Here is a 20,701-nt window from a genome sequence, read left to right as displayed (position 1 = left end):
ATAATACATGACTACATTTATTTCACCAAGTACTGTTATTTAAAACTAATATTATGCTAATAAGCTGGTAGCACTGCACCAGAAGGTCACGGAAACATATCTCATGATTGGCTGGGTGAACTGGGAGAAGAAAATGAATAAGTAATATCTCCTTTCCCTTAATGCTGAGTATCCACTGTCCTTGAACAAAGCTCCGAGTCTTCTGTCATTCCAGCTGAACTCTCTAAAGTTTGCTGTGCAGTCACCTTTTCCAATTTAAAGAAATGGTAGAATAAAAAAGTCAAGTGAGGAAACAAAGCAGTATTATTTAGTGAGTTCTCTAACCTTCTATTTGTATTAATTTTGATTGTGTTGTTTTGATGTGAGATTTTAATATTTAATATTCATTTAGATTATGCAAAAAACAGATTTGTTAATGAATTGTTAAATATTTTGGAGAATATTTTTGAGAATTGTTACATATTTTGGAGAGCATGTGACATATTCTGGATATGTCACATGCTCTCAACATGTGACATATCCAGAGCATAATAAGGGTCATATATTGGACCTAGTTGTCTGTAAAGGTTTAAATGTATTAGATGTTGTGCTCAGTGACACAGCTTTTTCAGATCATTACTGTGTCTCATTTAAAATCACAGTCTGTATTACTACTGGTAAAGGTGAATTTAAAATGATTAAAAAATGCTGTATCAATGATAATACCTGTCCACAGCTTATTTAGGCTTATACACCACCATCATCTTTGCTTTTGGATTCTCTTGATGACCTTGGTTAAATGGCTTTAACCTTCATGCTTTGACTGTTATGGATGCTATTACTCCGATTAAGACCAAAATTATCTGTGGAGGGAAAGGTCACCTTGGAGGAATGATTTAATGGTTAGAACTCAGAAAAGGGAGTGCAGACACGGTGAATGTAGGTGGAGGAAAATTAAATTGCAGGTTCATTACAATAATTATGAACAAAGTCTTCAGATATATAATCAAAAGTTGAAATGGGCAAGAAAGACCTTTTTTTCAAAGATCATCGATAACTATATTAACAACGTCCGTGTTGGTGTCTCAATTTCCGGCGATATAGTAATAACACCTGTGCCCCTTTATTGTATTAACAATTTAAGAAATTTAACACATTTAGACTTTGTATCTTTGACACAAATAGTTCAACAGAGTCCACAACTTTAGATATATTGTCCACCAGTTTAAAAAAACAAAACCTTTTTAATTGTGTAGCTAACTATCTGCAGAACTATTGCAGATAGTTAATATATTTCTTCAAACAGGGCATATTTCTTTCCTAGGGCCCTGAAAACTGCAGTAATTGAACCTATTTTATTTATTTATTTTTTAAAAAAAATCCAACTTCGATGCCTCAGTAATTAGTAATTATTGACCCATATCTAATTTAACATTTTTGGCATAGATATTTAGGAACTTTGTTCTGAGTGAGAATAAAAAGAATTTCCTTGAAAACAATCTTCTCAGTGCTTTTCAATCTGGATTTTGACCATATAACAGCACTGAGACTGCTCTTATCAAAGTCTTAAATGATATTCAGCTCAATAGTGATGCAGCAAAAGTTACAGTCTTCGTATTGCTTGACCTCACTGGTGCATTGGATATGGCTGATCATAACACACTGTTTGATAGGTTAGAGAAATGGGTGGGACTCTCAGGAACTGTGCTTAATTGGTTTAAATCTTATGTGACACATTTAGATTATTTTTGTATCATTCTATAATTCTGACCGAATAAAGGTTATGTGTGGCGTCCCTCAGGGTTCTGTTCTGGGACCTGTAACAGTTACAATTGTGTGGTGTCCCTTTAAGACAACCCAAGATAATGTTTAGTGATGTCACAAGTCACTGCCCTCTGTAGTGTGTGGGAGAAACATGCATGCACATGGACGCATGGAATGAGATGGATCTCATATCTTTACCTCCCTAACTCAAAGTAATGTTACGGGTTGTATAAACTCTGCTCGCTTCATGTATGATAAGACAGCAGCCGTTCAACCGGGCCTTGTAAGGTTGGTAAAGAGTGTGTTTATTAAAGGACAAGCACTGTGGAATTCCCCGTACCAGAGTGGTCGTGAGTTTTTGACCGTCCTGCTAAGTGTTTCTGCCGCCTCCTCTCAACCACTAAATACAAACTACATTACAGACCGCTTCTGTTTCATATTTATATCCTTCCTTTAGCTCAGATTATGAAGCATTATAATATGTTGTATTGTAGTTATGCTGATGATACTCAGCTTTATATTTCAGTGTTACCTTATAACTCTAGTCCTTTATACTTACTAGGTAAATGTATTCAATAAATTAGTGTATGAATGAGCCAGAATTTTTTTCAGCTATAGTGGGGAGAGAGAGAGAGGGGAAGACATGCGACAAAGTACCACTGGTCGGATTCAAACCTGGGCCTGCTGCTCTCCGACAAGCAGCATGTGGTGACCTGCTCATCCCAGTGAGCTAGCTAAAAATCTTATGGACACAGATCTGAATTGAAATAGCTATATAAAGAGCATTACTAAATCAGCCTATTACTGCTTTAAAAATATTCCAAAAATAAAGGGTCTTGTGGCCAAGATACTGAAAAGCTTAATCATGCACTTATTTTCAGTAGTCCAGATTATTGTAATGTAGTTTTTACTGGTCTTACTAAAAAAATCAATTTATTAGCTGCAGCTTATTCAAAATGCTGCTACTAGGGTCCTGACCAGCACCAGGAAAATGGATCATATTACACCAATTTTGAAATCGTTGCATTAACTACATGTATGTAAAAGGATTGATTTTAAAATTCTGCTAATGGTTTATAAAGCATTCAGTGGTCTTGGGCCTAAATATATTACTGACCTACTTGAGAGCTATAAGGCATCTAGGCCACTTAGGTCCTCAGGAACAGGTATACTTAATATTCCTAGGACTAGAACCAAACAAAGTGAGGCAGCATTTAGTGTTTTCATGTGTCTCAGTTGTTGAATAAACTCCCCTCACACCTGTGGTGTGTAGAATTAATTAGTTATTTTAAATCAGGCTGAAAAAATGTTTTTCTTTTTTGTAGCTTTTACATGAAAAATACATTCTATTGTAAGTATTATATTTTCTATTTTTGTCTTCGTAAACCACATTGAACAGCTTTTGTATGAAATGTGAAATATAAATAAATTTGACTTTGACTTTAGTGAGCTACCTAAAAAAAATCTGTTCCCTTTTGTTGTCTTCCTAACTTTTTCTTCTATACTCTATAGATAGATAGATAAATAAATAGATAGATTCAACCATTGAATCTACATTGTGCATTCAATGTTTATGTGTAACGTCTTCAGTTAGAAAAACACATTTCAAGTGAAACATGATTTTTAAACCAGCATTTACCTTTCTTTTTCTAGTGGCTAAAACCTGATCAGTTCATAACTCTGAGCCTCCATCAGCCACCTTTGGATGCTTTGCATTTTAATTTGGCTGCTCTGCCTAAGCAGTGAGGTGAACTGTCTGGGCATGTCATGTCTCTGTTTATCTTTCTACGATTCTTCTTTTTCTTCCAAGTTCCTCACCTCTTTTACTTGATCTTCTCTTTTTCTCCCTCACACTCAGTCATCCATCTTTGTCAGCCTCTGTGTCTAACCTTCTTGCTTGTTCACACACAGTTTATCACAATGCCAGGCACATCTGACTGCAGTATTCTCTCCCTCTGGCAGCTGGAGGACCAGGCATTCACTGACCCTCTGATTAGACAGTTGGAAAACAAACTGCTTGTACCACTGCGACACAGTGAGCTAGAGCCCACAAACATGTATTTGTTACAATATCAACATCACCTTAGTTTTAGAGACTGCTTTGTTTGTGGAGAGGCCTTCTTACTGGATTGTTTTTTGGAGGGAGGGTTTGTTTGACCACTGTTTCTGTGAATCCTACTTAGAGCTCATGTAAGTGAAATGTGAATAATAACAATCAATTTGATTGTTTGATTTGATGACTGTCAGGAGCAATAATGCTTTAGTCAAGCTTTTCAACACAACTATGCTAATACTCACACCAACACCAAATAAAGCATATGAATCCAATAGCAGTAAGACAATGTTTCATATGGAAAGGAAACATGTCCAGAAACCAGACAACCAGACAAATTCACTGAGCACACGGTCAGTTGGGGCCATCTTTCTGATGTATTCGTGGATGTTCATTGTCCCATCCTGGACTGTGGTGCTGAGACTCACTAGTCCCTGGCCTCCTTCCATCCTCTTAACATACAGCCTCAGGGTGCTGGACTTGGGGTGAAACCACCATGCATGGTCAGGAGCTTCCTTGTTTTGATGTTAGTGGCTTCTGTCTCCTCCTTTGGCCAGCCTATTACCCCAGCAGGCTACCTGATCACGGGCAGGGTGTAGGTGTCGATAGCCCGGATCTTGTTCTTATCGTTCAGCTGACTCCTCAGGATTTGCCTGACCCTCTGCAAGTACTTGGTGGTTGCAGCTTTCCTAGCGGCCTCTACGTGGTTCCCATTTGCTGTGGGATCTCCAGGTACTTGTAGCTGTCCTCAGTGTCTCAATGTTGCATTCTGGTAGTTCAATCCTCTCAGTTCTGACTACCTACCCTCTCTTCGTTACAATCTGACTACACTTCTCCAATCTGAACGACATTCCATGTCCCTGCTGTAGATCCTGGTGGTGTGGATCAGTGAATTGATGTCTCGTTCACTTTTGGCATACAGCTTGATGTCATCTATGTAGAGGAGGTGGCTGACAACTGCTCCGTTCCGTAGTCAGTATTTGTAGCCAGTCTTGTTGATGATCTCACTGAGGGGGTTCAGGCCTATGCAGAACAACAGTGGGGACAGCTCATCTCCTTGGTAGATCCCGTACTTGATGGTGACTTGTGCTATGGGCTTGAAGTTGGCCTCTAGTATTGTTCAGCACATCCCCACTGAGTTCCTGATGAAGGCTCTTAGGGTCCTGTTGATCTTGTATAGTTCTAGGCATTCCAGGATCCAGGTGTGGGCCATCGAGTTGTAGGCCTTCTTGTAATCAATCCAGGCAGTGCACAGGTTGGGGAGCCGGGTCTTGCAGTCTTGGGTGACTGCTCTGTCTACCAGTAGCTGTTGCTTTGCTCCTCTGGTATTCTTGCCAATTCCTTTCTGAGAGGATGAACCATCATGGAAGGACCCCTGCACAGTATGTACCACCGGCAAATAGAGAAAGTGGCTTGCATCCGGAAATCCTACCAGTGGCTGGACAAAGCTGTACTGAAGGACAAAACAGAGGCACTAATCATGTCAGCACAGGAACAAGCACAAGATCCATAGACCAAGTATTACTGGATTCAGATTTTTAATGATGTAAACAATAGGTTTATAACATTAATGTATATTTGTTGCATGGTAAACTTAATTGCTTTCTTCTCTGCTCAGTATTTCCATCCAGACGTTCAAGAGAATAAAATGGAATCCAAAGCAATATGTCCCTGGCTGCAGACTTTCCATTACTTCCACAGAAATCAGAATGTTTTCTTTGTTTTTCTTTTTTGTTTTAATTCATAAAATGATAATATTAAGTGGTTGTTGGTCTACCAGTGTTTCTGAGTGTCCAAATGTTTGCTGGGTTCATTTTAAGTTTCATAATAGTCCTTAAAGACTAACGGAAATGCTTTAAATTGGTTATAGCAAACAAACTGGATAAGGTGTCTCATTGCTGCTGTCAGCTGGCAGTAGGCTATCAAGTTTTCACTGTCTGGTGGAATTGGTCTCACCAGTCTAACATCCGATCATGCGAGCCAACCGGCAGCTAACCGGCAGTGTTACTTGAGGTGTTGAATCTACAATTCCCTCTTCAATCAGCGGGATCGTAGCTGTGGCCGCAGACATGAACCTCACAGCCAGGGCGGAGCTGACACAAGCCCCCTGCTGTAGCCCTTTCCCCTGGGTAGGATTTAGTGTCATTAACAGGTGGGAAGCAAAAATAGAAAGAGGAGGCACACACACACAGGCACACACATGCAGTGAAGGGGATGGGTCTGAATGTGTGTGCTCATTTTCGCACAAGTACACTTTGAAGCTGAGACAGCCGTCCAACGCAACTGTCCACGTTAGCGTAAACAAACAGATTCGCTTACAGAAGCTACAGTGTGACTGAATACCACAGACACACACACATACACACACAAACACGCACGCACGCGCCATCTCTCTTTCACCTCCTCCTTCAAGCATGAGCACATGTTACCCCATCTACCCCCCCTCAGACGTAATACTGAGCTACTTTGACCTACACTCCCCCTCCCCTCCCCCCCTCACCCTTTCACTTTCCCCTCCCTCAATCACTCCCTCTCCCGGCCTCAGCTCGCCCTCCGTCACTCCGAGCAGAACCACACACACAAAAACCAGGTCAGCAACTTGTTAATGTCATTGTTGTGATATTTGTGAGATGGCGGCGAGCGCAGTGAAGCAGGCGTGCAGCACGTGTTAAAGAGTGAAAAAGTGAAACTAATGTGTCTAATTTCAGCATGATAATTTCTGGCTGCTGAACTGTGTGAAGGGGGCTGGGCTGGTGGGGGAATAAAGCTGAACTGGCTTCTTCTTCAAACGTTGCCTTTACAGAGTGTTTATGGTGTTTGGTGTGTGTGCGTGTTTGTGTGGGTTCCATGTTGGCTTATTTTTGGATTCACTGAGAAAGTGAGTGAACTTGTTAAAGGTTGACGCTGGACTTTCCTGCTCGTGCTTCAATGCTGCTTTTCCAGCTTGTTATATTGGATGCCTTATAAGGTGAGACCTGATCGGTTTTGATGAGTAAGGACAGCAGACTTTAATTATTTTTTTAAACAGGTGCCCAGACGCTTTATATAACACATATTTTAAATCAGCTACGAGCAGTTAAAGATGTCAGTGATGTTTTGCTGTTGCTTTAGATATGGAAGCTCATAGTGACCACTTTGCATCACTGTCTTTTTGACAAATTGCCTGCAGTGTATTGTTACATCATTTTTACAGTGTTATGTAGGCGTTATTATAGGAGTGTCAGCACAAAGATAAATGATACCACAAAATGCAATAAATGTTTGTTTTTTTTTATAAAGAGTGCTGCTGTCCTTTGCCCTCTCAGGAGCAGAGTTAACTTAGGTTTAATTAATTAGGGGGAAAAGTTGCAGTTCAGCAACATGAATAAATCAGGCACAAAAGTGCTTTTACACAAAAATTTGATCTTGTTAGAAAATATTTTAACACCAGAGTAATGTTACCTATTAATGAAAGATAACCATTTGAGAAAAACTATAAACTATTTTTGCATTTTCTTTTCCACTTTAGTGTATTCAAATGTCATCTGAGTCAAAATGTGCAGATAACACATTTGTTGAATTTAACTGCTAACAGTGTTTGAACATGTTTGTCATTGGATAAATGTGTGTGCTAACCAGAGCTATTTCAAGTATATAATTACTTTTTATGACTTGTGGCTTTGTGTTACTAATCTAGGCCACACTATGTGGAGAGCCCCTAATGTTTACAACCTAATTTGACTATTAGAACAAATTGCTTTGCAGTTAATACATTTGCACTGTCAAATCACTGTAAAATTGTTATTAGATTTGTAAAATAATAAAAATAAAGAATAAACTGATGATCTTTATCATCATATTCCCCTAAAAATGTCTACACATTTCACAATATTATTGGTATAGTTAACTAGGTGAAAATTTGATATTGTGGTGGCCCTAGTATGGTGTTCACAATACGTCATATAATAAAACTAGATTAAGCTAATGTGTTGATTGAACAATACTGCATCAAAATGTATAAATGCCGGTGTCATTCATGATGTCACTAAGACACTCAAAAAGGTTCTGGTTCATAACCTGCTGATCAGCTTTTGCTGTGGAGTTTGCATGCGTCTGTTTAATTAGTGGTACTAAATTGGCCAAAGGTGAAAATATGTATGGTTGGCGCCCTGTCCAGGGTGCTCGATGTCAGTTGGGATAGGCTCAATCCTCTGTGCCCTGCGATAAGAGGTTTAAAAAAACTCCACTTACTGTGCAAGAAGCTTTCACAATCAACAGAGATAAATCACTATAATGAAGTGGATTATTATATGTAAGGGTTTAGAGTTTGAAGATGTGCATTAAGTGGAGGATTTTGTCTGTTAATGTGATCATATGTTTATATTCTACTGTGTTGTTGTGGCTTATTATCCCTGTTTCACAAACCTGACTGAAAATGTCTCTAAGCCTGCACTCTGTGACTTGTTATCTTGTTCACAAGGTAGATGCTGATATGAAAGTAAAATTGCGTCTTCTCCCCAGGGAACATCTTCCATTTTTGCTAACAAGACACAGGGTTGCATGTTGTGTCTGTTGTCACCACATCTGGGTGGAACTCAGCGGGGCAGCCTCGTCATTCCCCCTCCAGAAACAAAGGGTTTAAGACTCAGTTCACCGGCGATGTGCCTGTGTGACTTCGTATCACAGAGTTTCTCAGAATAGGTAATTGGTCGTGTCTTGAACATGATGAGTGTCGCTGAGGTACCACAAAGTATCTCAGAATAGATAGCAGGTTAAGATTTCACTATGCTGACTATTTCTCTATGTGCTTGCTGTCAACATCTCAAAATAGATAATTGATTTTGACACCACCATGCTAAGTGCTTTTATATTGGCTTAGTGTCCTTATGAAAAATGGAGAACAGGGCACAGATAATTATTTCTGATTTCTAGTATTTGCGAGTTCTCTCCAGTATTGTGTTCTTCCTGTTTTTTAAGTGCACTGATGAAAGCACTGAATCCTGGTTATTTAATGCAGTCATTTTTTGGCTCAAATTACAGTGGACTTTTGTTACAGAACAGCTGCTTCATGTGGGCTCAGATCACACAGGAATAGAAGAACCAGTGTCTTTTGTTAACATTTTTATGGCCCAATTAGAGTCTTGTGAACTGTTCTTTTACTTTTAAGATTTAACAAATGACATTCATGAAAGTTTCTTTTTTTTGAGAGTTTGACCTTATTTACACCTGGGTGAATTGATAATATACGGATAATGAGACTTCATAATGGACTTTTATATTGTTCACTGACATAAATAACCATCTTGCTTGAGCCATGGGTCAGTCACAATGAAATGGCAAAGCTGGATTTACTTTTATAATACAATATTTTCTCATAAATAACACAGGTCTTCAAGAAAAAAAAATTCAGCTGCATGGGATATTTTTGGTAAATTTTATGTTACCACCCCCCGAATTCTGAGATTAAAGTCAGATTTCTGAGAAAAAAGTCAGAATTCTGAATAAAAAAAGTCAGAATTCTGAATAAAAAAAGTCAGAATTCTGAATAAAAAGTCTGAATTCTGGATAAAAAAAGTCTGAATTCTGAATAAAAAAAGTCTGAATTCTGAGAAAAAAGTCTGAATTCTGAGAAAAAAGAATTCAGAGAAAAAAGCCTGAATTCTAAGATTAAAGTCAGAATTTTGAGATTAAAGTCAGAATTCTCAGAATTCTGACTTTTGTTTTCAGAATTCTGGAAAAAAAAAAAAAAAAAGATGTACCCACTCCCCCCCCCCCCCTCCTGTTCCGTAGTAAACATCTATAAGAAACAGTCAAAAAATCCTATGGAGTTTTTTTGTTACAGAACTGAGTAATATGTCTTTGTATGAGTTAGGACCTCTGATGAAGTTCACAATGGTTTTAGATGTAATCATTTGATTTAAATTGCTGGGTTTTTTTATGAATCAAAGAGCCAGATCATGATATTACACATTTGCATTTCCTGTAATAAAATTTTTTAAATTCTGCATATTTAATGCTTTTTGGTTTTTATGTCCAAAAAGATAAGAATTAGTTTATTTTGACTTTGTATATGTATATTTGAGAATTCAGATTTTCTGTTACTAAAATAAAATTATATATAATAAAGCCTTTTGTATAATCACTAGCTGACACTTTTGAATATTTCTGTGACTCTTACATGTTGTGCACATTCTGTATGTGAAGCCTCTTTTATGATGATATAAACATATTTAATGGCTCTTACTTTTTGATCCTTTGTTCCCTCTTTTCATTCTAGGAAATGTCCTTTCTTACTCTCCTGACCTACCTCTACTGATGTTCAGAAGACACTCTTCTCAGTACATCTTCTGTAATCTGTAATCTGTAATCGTTTATTTTTTCCATGATGATTCACTTAGCGGTTTTGTATCTTTCATCCAAGCCACCATTTTTCCTCAGCATTTATTTCAAGAGAAGGATAATTGGCACCTTTTCCTGCTAAAGACGTTGTATGTCTAGTTTCTGGTCTCATTCTGGACATTTTAATTGTTTTTCTTTCAATTTCTAACTAGCCATTTCATCTGTTTTTGCTCTACTCTTAATCTTGAATTGAAGAAAAGCCCAAATCAAGTTAGACCACAGACTGGACCCTGCTCGGCTTCCTTGGTAGTTTTATATTTTCTCACAATGTGGTCAACATTTTTTGTGACTGACGAGGAGGGCCGCACTGTAGGCCCAGGGACCCCCGGAGTGGCTGGTGGGCCTGTACCAGGAGGACCAGCCCAGGGTGCAGGGGGTCTGGCCAGTCTGATGAGTGGACGCAGTACATTTGGTGGGAACAAGCGCCGCAGGACAACATCAACAGGACATGCCATGAGTGAGGCCCAGGAGGGAAAGGTAACTGGTTTTATATCGTGTGGATGTATGTTTACTTTCTGGATGCATGATCGTAGTCTGGAGGTAATAGAACCAATCAATCATATAGCTGCCTTAAGTGAAGTCAAGGTACAGGGAACACACCACAGGATCAGAAAATGGCTCTGAATATTAGAAAATACATATTTTGAAAAGATTAATTTCAGTTTTCTGACAATAAGGTGGTAAAGATTAAACTGAAATGCAATCTATAGGTGTCAAGTAGGTATGTGACTATGAAAAGCTATGAATTTTCCTATTTCAAAATTATATTATTTTACTATTAGAACAATTTTCTGGCCTTGCTGTCCGTCATTCATCTGACGACGTAAGGCAGTGAGAAAAAATGGGAATGGGACATATCTTTATTTGGTCACTATGATTTATGAGTAAAAAAGTCAGCATTATGTGCTTAGTTAGTCTAAATAATCTATGTAATTTTATGTAACTGAGCTCAGCCAGACACCTCTGAAAGCACCATTTTGATTCTGTGTAGTGCTGTGTGTAGGAGTGATGGGTAGGAGGCCTATTTCTATGCTGCCGTTTATTGTTTGGATGGTATGGAGGATCAAAACTGACAAAATTAAAATTACAGAAATAAATCAACAAATTCATCAATACATCCTCAGTAAAATGCCCTAAAAACTACTGTTAAAAATACATTTAGAAATAAATAAAGTGACAAACTAAAAGTGATGTCTTCATTTCATTTCATTAACTTGCTTGTTTAACTTTCTATTAAATACTCATTCTCTCATATATGTGCAGTATATTTAGTTTTATCTAAACATATTTATTTAAGATGTTTACATCCCGTTTTGTCACTACATTGAATTTGACGGTATTCAAAAGTTATTTATAAACAATAACCTGGAAATTTATCTAATGGTGTTCTTACTGGAGGCAGTGGCAGTTACACTATTCTTTGAATGAACATCTGGTCATTTGCATAATGTCAAAGAAAAAGAAATAGCTGGTAAAGGCTCTGTCATAGTTTGGGCCTATATTTTAGCCAGTGGGGCTAGGGATATTCCTGAAGACTACTAAAAGAAATTAAAAGAAAGGTTGCCTAAGAGAGTACAAGCTGTCTGGTTTTAGCTTATATACCACATTGCTTTAATAATCATTGCAACTAGTCCCAATTTTCCAACTAAAATATAAAGAAATGGTACTTCAAGACTTTTGCACAATGCTGTGAATAAAATATTATATAAATGGGGCACATTAGTTAGTCTGCAATTTATCTTTTGTTTTGTATTAGAATTTGGCAGGTGTGGGTCCCTACCAAATAGGAATAGACTGTATAATCTGGGAATGAACGCTAACAATTAGAGACTAAAGGGCAGCGTGTAAGGGACACTGTAACTGACTACACCTCACGACTTGAGCACACGCCAGTGACCGTACATTTATGAAAAAAAAAATCCTTATGTTAACTTAAATTGTTCTTGTTTTGTCACCAGATCAAATTAGCATTCTTTGTCGCCATTGTTGGTGTAGTGCTGACAGTCCTCGGGGTCGGGACTGAGTTCTGGGTGGAGCTGGCACCACCGAAGAGTTTCTATAACAATCAGGTGAAAGTCAGACTTTTTTCTGTTCATGAGCTATGTTGCTGTTTTCACTGATAAACAGATGTGTCAGAGTGTCTTAGATATTATCTGTCCAGGGTAGAAGTAGTATGGGGTAAAGTACCAACTAAACAGTCATTTCCTTTTAGAAATGAAAGGCTGTTTGGTCCAAAGGGCAAAACCCTGTGATCGATGGCAAAAAATATTACCCCTGATTTTAAATCAACAGATCTGTGGTCTTTGTTTTGCAGACTTGTCTGACAGCCCACTATGGCCTGTGGAAGGGCTGCACCAAGACCCTGTGGGTGTCTGATATTGACCCAGAGAGAGAGAGCTGCGGACCTGCTGAACTGGCTGGAGGTGACTTGTGAAATTACTGACTGGTTGGGTGGATGTGTGTCTAACTTTTGGATGATGGATGACTAGTCTGTCTGATGAAAAGAGGTTTGAACAGATGATTGATGGAGCAATGAGCTGACTGGACGTTTGTCAAACTGTCGAGCTTGTTGGACAGTTCAGTTTGAGGGAGAGAGTTAGCATGAAAGAGTGGTCTACCTGACTTTTTGGCTAGACAAATGATGCTTGGCTCAGTGTTTGATGGCTGGCAGGCTGAATAGTCTGGCTGAGTAACTGACTGAGTCATTGTTACAGAGTGAAATGGTACACATTTTGTTTTTGGGTCAAGTGAAGGGATACAACAGAACAAGGACAACAATATCCGGCTTCTGGTTTGAGTGTCTAAACACTTGAATTTTAACTTGTGTTCATACTGTATGGGTTTTAATATATCTGTTTTAATTATTTCAAATGCTGTTCTGCCATTGATGAGAGAGTGGTGCAGTGTTCAGCAGTGGTTGGCTGGGGCCTGTCTGCGTGGAGTCTGCATGTTCTCGCTGTACTTGTGGGGGTTTCTTCCTATAGTCCAAAGGCATGCACATTAGATAAACAGGTCATTCTAAACTGATCATATGTTTTGATGCAAGAGTATGTGGTGGTATATGTAATCCTTGTGATAGACTGACTTGTCTAGTGTATACCGAAGCAGCAAAACAACTGCCACATTGAACTGCAAAAAACTTCAGATCTCAGAATCCCATTTTAAAATGCCAGACTTTACAGCAATAAAAGTCATGTTTAAATCCTGGTATGAAAACAGCTTTGGCTCATATATACTTAGTTTGACCCTCCCTTCATACTTGTGCTGTTGGTCCATTAACTAATAATTAGACCACTCAAGAATTTTGTGCTTTAGTTTTGGTGAGTAAAATTCTAGTCTATCGCCAATTAGCAGGTGTCTGTGTGTTGCACCTATAGAATTTATGGATGCAGCCTGCTAATCAAGCTTGCTATCATTAGCTGATAATGAAAACCTCTAATACAAATATGGTCTCTTCTTGCTCAAACAGCCCACAGCTGAGGCTTCAAAATGTCCAAAACAGCACCTCAACACCAATAGACTAAAATACTACCCAATGCTCTAACTCTATGCTGTCATATACCCTACCAGTTCTCAAGCCTAATCAGCTTCTACTGATCTCACAACTTACAGTTTCAGATGCAGGGGCAGCAGAACAAAATGAGACTGTGGGTTGGAAAACTTTGGAAACATTGTTAAAGCTATTTTGTCAAGGTGTGCTGTGTGGCAGATAGGATGAAGGACCCAAATGCAGCACTCACAGGACACAAGGGTGAACTAAAAAAGGCAGCTTTATTGCACTGTAGCAAAAACATACTAGGAACCAAAAATCCAAAAACAGAATACTAGAAACTAATGACAAGGAACTAAGACACTGGGAATAGAGGTAGAACCCTACCAAGAACACGGAGGAGGGAAAAGCACACAGCATGGTAAAGGTACAAAGCAACACTGACAGAGAGAAACACAGGGCTTAAATACAGTGAGGGAAAACGAGGGAATGAGACACAGGAGGAGAGCACAGCTGGGAGTAATCAAACGTAACAAGACAATGCAGTGTTTCTAGCAAAACTAGAAACACTGCACGCAGGACAGGGACTATGAAAATAAAACAGGAAACATGAGACAATTCACACAGACACTTGACACTAAGACGTGGAAACATGACAGACCTGGGAACAGAGGAAACATGAGGCACAGAGGCGAAACTGACTAGACATGGAACACAGTAAAAACACAGAAACAGAACAGAAAACCTAAAAACCAGAACTATAATTACCATACAACCAGAAAGCCATAATACAAAAAGTATACTTTTTTTTTTTAATTTATTTTTTTTATAAAAAATTATAAAAAAGTATAACTTAACTCAAAAATCAGAAACACTGAATGACCAGACCCAGGACCAGGACATATTTGCAGTATCGCTCCTATTTTCCATGACTCACCTGTATGAACTCCTCTTTTTGCTAAATGATTCGTATAAAAAAACAAAATTGAGATTTTGGACTGAGGAGTCCACAGAGACATCTCTGCATCTTATCAGAGAAGAGATCTCTTTGATTATCATCAAAATAAGTGAGAAAGCTTTACAGGCTACCTGCTTGCTGGGTAATGGGGGTGCAGTAAGATTTTTTGAACATGTGGAAGGAATGAATATGGAGCTGAAACAAGTAAAATTCTAGGCCTGCACCCTCATCATCAGGAAGAAGAATCACTGTCAAAGAACAAAACAAACCTCCTTTTATGTTATAGACTCCTTTAAATTGCTAAACTACAGTGTTAAAACATAGTAAGTGCAGTACATGAACGAGACAGTGTTACAAAGTCAAACACCCTGCAGAACATTATGGGCAGTACAACAATAAATGCAATATGTGTCATTTGCAAACTAGCCGATTCTTTGTAGCAAACAACAAAAGCGAAACAACTTTTTAACCGCTCCTGCTCAGCTCTGCTGAGAATCTTCTTTATTTTGCTGGGCACACCAAGCAGACCAATCACATGCAAAGACAGGCTAGGATCATAACATTATGTAAAAGAAGCAAGAAGGCAGAGGTTCAGGAGACAACGAGTGTAGCGGTACAGGCTAGAGACAGAGAGACAAGGAGATGGATTTGAATTCAAGGCTTAAGAAATTAGCAAAATGCAAAAGTAACATAATTCGTAACTGCTAAATTAGGCTAAAATACAATGCTCTGAATTAAGAGCCATTTAGCCAGGCTTTTCTAAGAGAGCTGAGTCAAAAGAGCCAAATCTTTGAAAAGAGCTGGACCACCCATCACTAATATAATATACTCTCATTTTGATCATTTTTTTCTTTTTATATGGTTACATTTTATATGGTTAGAATTACCAAGGTTTAATTCTGCTTAAACAAAGATATTATGTAGCCATATTGAGATGTCACATAGCACTAATAGTGATGCACATGCATTCTGAAAAAGCTCAGTGATTCCATTTATGAATGTATGGAATATAATTTGAGATAAAATCTCCTCTTAATATAATATGGATGTATATAAAGTTTAGCTTTTAGTCTATACTACAATTTTCAATAAAAACTCAAATATGTATTCATTCACAGATTTATTTATTTGAAGAACGTGAAAAACAGCAAGTTGCTGAACCCAAACCTCAGAATTTAAAAAGGATCATCATTGAATTTTCAGATTTTAGCTCATCCAGTCAAAGGACTGATCAGTATATACCACAACAATGTGTCTATCCATCTGTCTGTCCACAGTTCAGGAGACCTGCTACTCCGCCTATAATATTGTCTTCACCCATTCTGTGTTCAAGGTCACATTTGTTGAATTTACATGCAATAACCTGGGAACTGATGGATCATGAGTCAGATGAACTGCTACATTACTGACTGTTCTGACTTTCCTGCTTTATTAAGTTCCTTTATCCAGTTTAAATGTGAGATGTTATTTTAGGGGTTTTCTTTTTAGCCAGACACTGATGATGGAAATGCTGGCCCACAAATTCCTTTGGGGATTAAAGTGTACACATGTTCTGTGGTCAATGAAAGGAAAGTCCAATTATTGCCTGACTGGCCAGCTACAGCGAGCCTTTATTTGTTGATGGGATTTGAATTCTGTCAATTGGGATTTTAGAGTGCTGCAGTGTTCGCTGAAACTCTTATAGCTGCAGCAGCAGAAAAAAAAGAGACCAAGCCAGAACACTGAGGATGCGGCTTTGATCACACTAATTAAGAGTGATGTGTGCGCGTGTTGTGCATGCTTGTGTTTGCCAATGCACAAGGGAACAGATAGAGGTGTCACAATCTATTTGACGGCCAATTTCTAATTACTGTAACACATCATCAAGAAGGCAGAATACAAATTGTGCAGGAAGCATTGGGTTGTCACCTTGAGCTTGTCATTGACGTTCACGGCTGGTTATGTTTGATGGAGAATAATTGAAACCAAAGCATCCAGGGGTGGGACGAGGAAGAGGATGTGGGGATGTGGCTTCTTGAATTTCAAAAAGATGATCAAGATAATTTGCAACTACAGGAGATTACCTGTCAGTGTTCATGTCACTTATAGCGATTTGTCTTTCGCTCTCCTTTCGTCTCCTGCAGAATCAAACTGCACGTACTTCAAGTTTTTTACTACAGGGGAAAATGCTGTGATGTTTCAGAAGACGACAAAGAAAAGTGAGTCACTTAGGCTCTTTCAGCTGCCCACTCCTCTCTTTTCTTTTTTCTCCACATGTACCTCTCACTGACTCCACCCCCTCCCCCTTTCACCTGTGCCCTCTCTGCCCTTTCATCTTTATCCTCTCTTATCCTGCCATCACCTTTCGCATGATCTATCCCTGTATTTCTCTGTCCCATCGTTTTCTCTGTGTCTCCCTTCACCTCCTTGCTACGCTCTTTCAGGTTGGCCATTGTCTGCTCCCTGAGTGTTTGAAATGCATTCCGCCTACGCTGCGTTCAAGTGCCTCCGAGCTGCTGTCTAACCTCCCATTTCACTGGCAGTTTCATAATGTATTAAGATCACACAGCGCCGTACACTGAATGAAGAAAGACAGACGTACATTAAAATCTCATTGTTCACTGGTGCCACATCATTGTCACGCTATAAGCCTCAATCTACGAGTATGAAAAATTATTCATTTGGAGTCTAATTCAAAATCCATACACCTATCCAAACCTTTTACATCTGAAGATGATTGTGTTATTGGAATAAAAGCACTTTCCAAGAAATCCAACATGCCATTTACATCTGTAGCATCGGTGGTTTTGGAGGGACTACCATCTGTAGTCCCTTGTGCTGAAAATTGTTCAACACAAAAATTTTCTGTTACATTATCTGTAGCTCTGTAGCTAGCAGGATATATATTGTCGGAATCCAAGAAATAAGATGACCCTAAAATTTCTGTCTTTTCCCAACTTTATCGCACTACTTTATATTCTGTCTCTTATAGCAGTGGTCTCCAACCAATGGACCACGGACCGGTACCGGTCCGTGAGTCATGAGTTGAGGCTTGGGTTTGAAATTTATAGTTTTCAGGGTTTTTATCGATTTTTATCGTTATTTTTTTTTTTCGTTAACTCGCTTTCCCTGGGTCTTTTTCCGTGTGTTATGAATAGATGTTCTTTTTTTTTGGTACCGGTACTGGTTTAATTTTGTTGTATTTATCTGCAACACCTTGAAAGCCAGTCCATGAAAATATTGTTGGACATAAACCGGTCTATGGCACAAAAAAGGTTATGGACCGCTGTCTTATAGTTAAAAAAATATTACTTGTGTTAACACATTTTCAACTCAAATGTGTCTTCAGTGTAATCTATGCAAAACAATTTCTGCAAATAAGTAGAATCAATCAAAATCAAATTTAGAAAGCTCTGGTTGTGTTCATGTAAATGAGTCCATGAGGAGCGCAACTGAGGAAATAAATTTGCCAAAATCTAAACTGTCCAATGAAATTTTAGCATTCATAAACAATGACTGGCACATGGAAGAGGAAGTCTTGGCCTGGATATCAGCTGGTTTTACGGGAAAGGTCAAAATACTAACTTTTATCTCCAGAGTCTAAGTGAGTGTATGCTAGCCAGGGGTTTTCCGATTTTGTGTTCAACCTAACTTGTGTCACACGATTTGTGTCACTGTTCATCTGGACGTAGCGTTTTCAGTGGGAGAAACGTTTCATCACTCATCCAATTGACTTCTTCAGTCTCAGCTGACTGCAGGTTTCCCCAACCTTAAAAACAGTACATTTGCACATTGACTGAAACCAGCCCACTGAATGAACAATGGGCTGTGAGGTCACTTGGATGAGTGACGAAATGTTTCTCCCACTGAAAACGTTACGTCCAGAGGAACAGAATCAACCTTTTAGCGTTTACTTACCTGGATGATTGAGCATGCCCCAAAACATGAATTCACTGTAGTTTCAGTATTTTCAGATTTAGTTTGGGTATACAGTCACAATGTTAGTTGAGCATTTATTACAACAGAGTGATTCACAAACTGGAATGTTAATCAGCTTTTATTTGAGCAAGCTCCTGAAACCTCATGCCTTAACATGGAAGCTGTGATTTGCAACATGGGATCATTCCCATTGCTAATTTTGACCTGTTTCATTAGTCAAACCAAACTGCGTACAAAGCTGCTTTATCATTCCTACTGGAAATCATTTGCAATTTGTTATCAACTGTGTCACCCCCATCATTAGTGAACTGGCTAATTGTGTATATTTTTTCCATGAAATAGGCTCCTGGTTTCTACTAACACAAATTTAAAATGGTTTACGTATCATTTGTTCATGGATTACGCAACCTTGCTACTAGCTGTTACACACGAAAGCCCTGTCCGCATTTAAAGCGATTTACTCATCATGCATCGCTTTGTAGCTGACAGTTGATTGCTACAGAACAAGGCGCCAGTTGTGTATGTAACCCTCTAATGTTTTTACCACTTCATCATTTCAGTCAGTGGTATCCTCTCTGGTAGTCTCCTTCTGTGCTGACACCCCCTAACGCTATGCTACAGCAACATTACAGTGAGACAAAAACAATGGCGGCATTTAAAAGGCAGCTGGTTACAAACTTGTCCGCTCTGTCTTTTAGATACGATACATTTTTCCCTGTTGAACACAGAAATAAATGAACCACCTTTTGTCCAAAATCCACTTAAATTAACACTGTCATTATTCCCTATGTAGATCTGAATGTGGCAGCAGCAATGTTGGCCCTATTCAGCCTGTTTCTGATGGTGATGGGTGCCATCTGTATCACTATGGCTCTCAGTAAGGAGATCCTGTTTTTCCTTAAACCAGCATCTGTATGCTTCATTCTGTCAGGTCAGTAAAGGTGGCAGCAAAGTTACCCTCACAAAGGCAAATTTATCCAAAACTATACCTCTCACAGCTCTTTCTGGTTCTTCCGTCACAGGTGTTCTGGTGCTCCTGTCCCTCTTGGTTTTCCACCAGTCTGTTTTGGCTTTTCTTGCCAGCAATCACACAGTTCCTCTCCACCATGAGCTCTCCTGGTCAGTATCGTGTATTGGCTGTGCGGGGGCTGTCCTCATCGTGGGTGGGATCCTCTTCCTGCTGTTGGCGTTGCCCTACAGCCCCTGGCAGAAGTGCCTCCCTCACAAGGACAGCAGTAGCTAGTGGACTGGAGGTGATGGTGCATTTTATCTGCCCCTCTTGTAAGGGGGAGGGTGCAGAGAAGTGAGGAGGTTTCCTAGAGATGTCTTACCAAAGAGATAGCTTTTTCTGTTGACTTAGAGCAATTTTGTTAAAAGAGTCGCTGGTTTTACTAGTGCTTTAGTTACTGCATTTACCAAAATATCCCATTATTGTATCCTAATTTAGTAAAAAATAGCTTTAATTTCTTTCTGTTGCACAACAAGCCATTCATTTACAAAGAATGCGGTGATCTTATTGCTCAGATGTGTGTAGGAAACACTTCTGTATTGTCTTACTAATGATCTTGCAGGGTTTAGAGGCTATTGTTGTTAATAATTAAAAAATGATTCAAAAAAAAGAAAAGAAAAATTTTGTTCCTTCCAACTTTTTTTTTTTAATATTCATGATTTTCATCCCTATACTTAAACTCACTAGTTCTTTAAGAATTTGCTGAAATGCCAGTTAAAATATCTGCCACCTTCAGTGCTAACATTTTTATGATGCACGACACATATTAAAATGCTTTCCAGTTAATTTCTCTCTTTATTTATTATTCACACAGCTAATTCACCCATTAGCTAATAAGCTTTTAAAATGACTTTTGTTCTGTGTGTTTACTCTGAGAAAGGTTCTGCTCATAGATGCACAATTGCACAAGCCGAGAGCATTCAGCAGTTAAATGTTGTGTTAATGTCACTCTTGTTTTACCCCAAATACATTTACTGTGGCTACGCTTTGATAGCTTTCTCATTTTGTTTTAAAAAGCTGCCTTTCTGTTCAGGTAACGATATGACCACACCATCATCAGAACTGTGTGCTGACTGCCAATTTGAGAAAGTCATAAAGTTTATTTTTAGTGGTGTGTGAAAAAAAAACCTGATTGCCTTTCCTCCTGCAGAG

General features: G+C 38.7%; 1 protein-coding gene across 1 annotated transcript; it reads left to right on the top strand.

Annotated features, from left to right (window-relative positions):
• Nucleotides 1-10,441: 10,441 nt before the first annotated feature.
• Nucleotides 10,442-19,911, top strand: LOC134619809 (voltage-dependent calcium channel gamma-6 subunit-like). Its single transcript, XM_065471340.1, has 6 exons — nt 10,442-10,651; nt 12,133-12,243; nt 12,489-12,597; nt 16,746-16,820; nt 19,334-19,471; nt 19,563-19,911. Exons 1-6 carry the CDS (start codon nt 10,442-10,444, stop codon nt 19,781-19,783), a joined length of 864 nt encoding a protein of 287 aa, XP_065327412.1. The 3' UTR covers nt 19,784-19,911.
• Nucleotides 19,912-20,701: the final 790 nt, after the last annotated feature.

The sequence above is a fragment of the Pelmatolapia mariae genome, linkage group LG22 (assembly GCF_036321145.2).
Source record: "Pelmatolapia mariae isolate MD_Pm_ZW linkage group LG22, Pm_UMD_F_2, whole genome shotgun sequence".
In the NCBI taxonomy this organism is placed as follows: Eukaryota; Metazoa; Chordata; class Actinopteri; order Cichliformes; family Cichlidae; genus Pelmatolapia; species Pelmatolapia mariae.
This window is presented reverse-complemented; position numbering and strand designations above follow the sequence as displayed.

Coding starts and splice junctions, on each gene's coding strand:
- LOC134619809 (XM_065471340.1), top strand. CDS start 10,442: ATGTGGTCAACATTTTTTGTGACTGACGAGGAGGGCCGCACTGTAGGC. Junction 12,598..16,745: donor ACCTGCTGAACTGGCTGGAG/GTGACTTGTGAA, acceptor CGTCTCCTGCAG/AATCAAACTGCACGTACTTC. Junction 16,821..19,333: donor TCAGAAGACGACAAAGAAAA/GTGAGTCACTTA, acceptor TTCCCTATGTAG/ATCTGAATGTGGCAGCAGCA.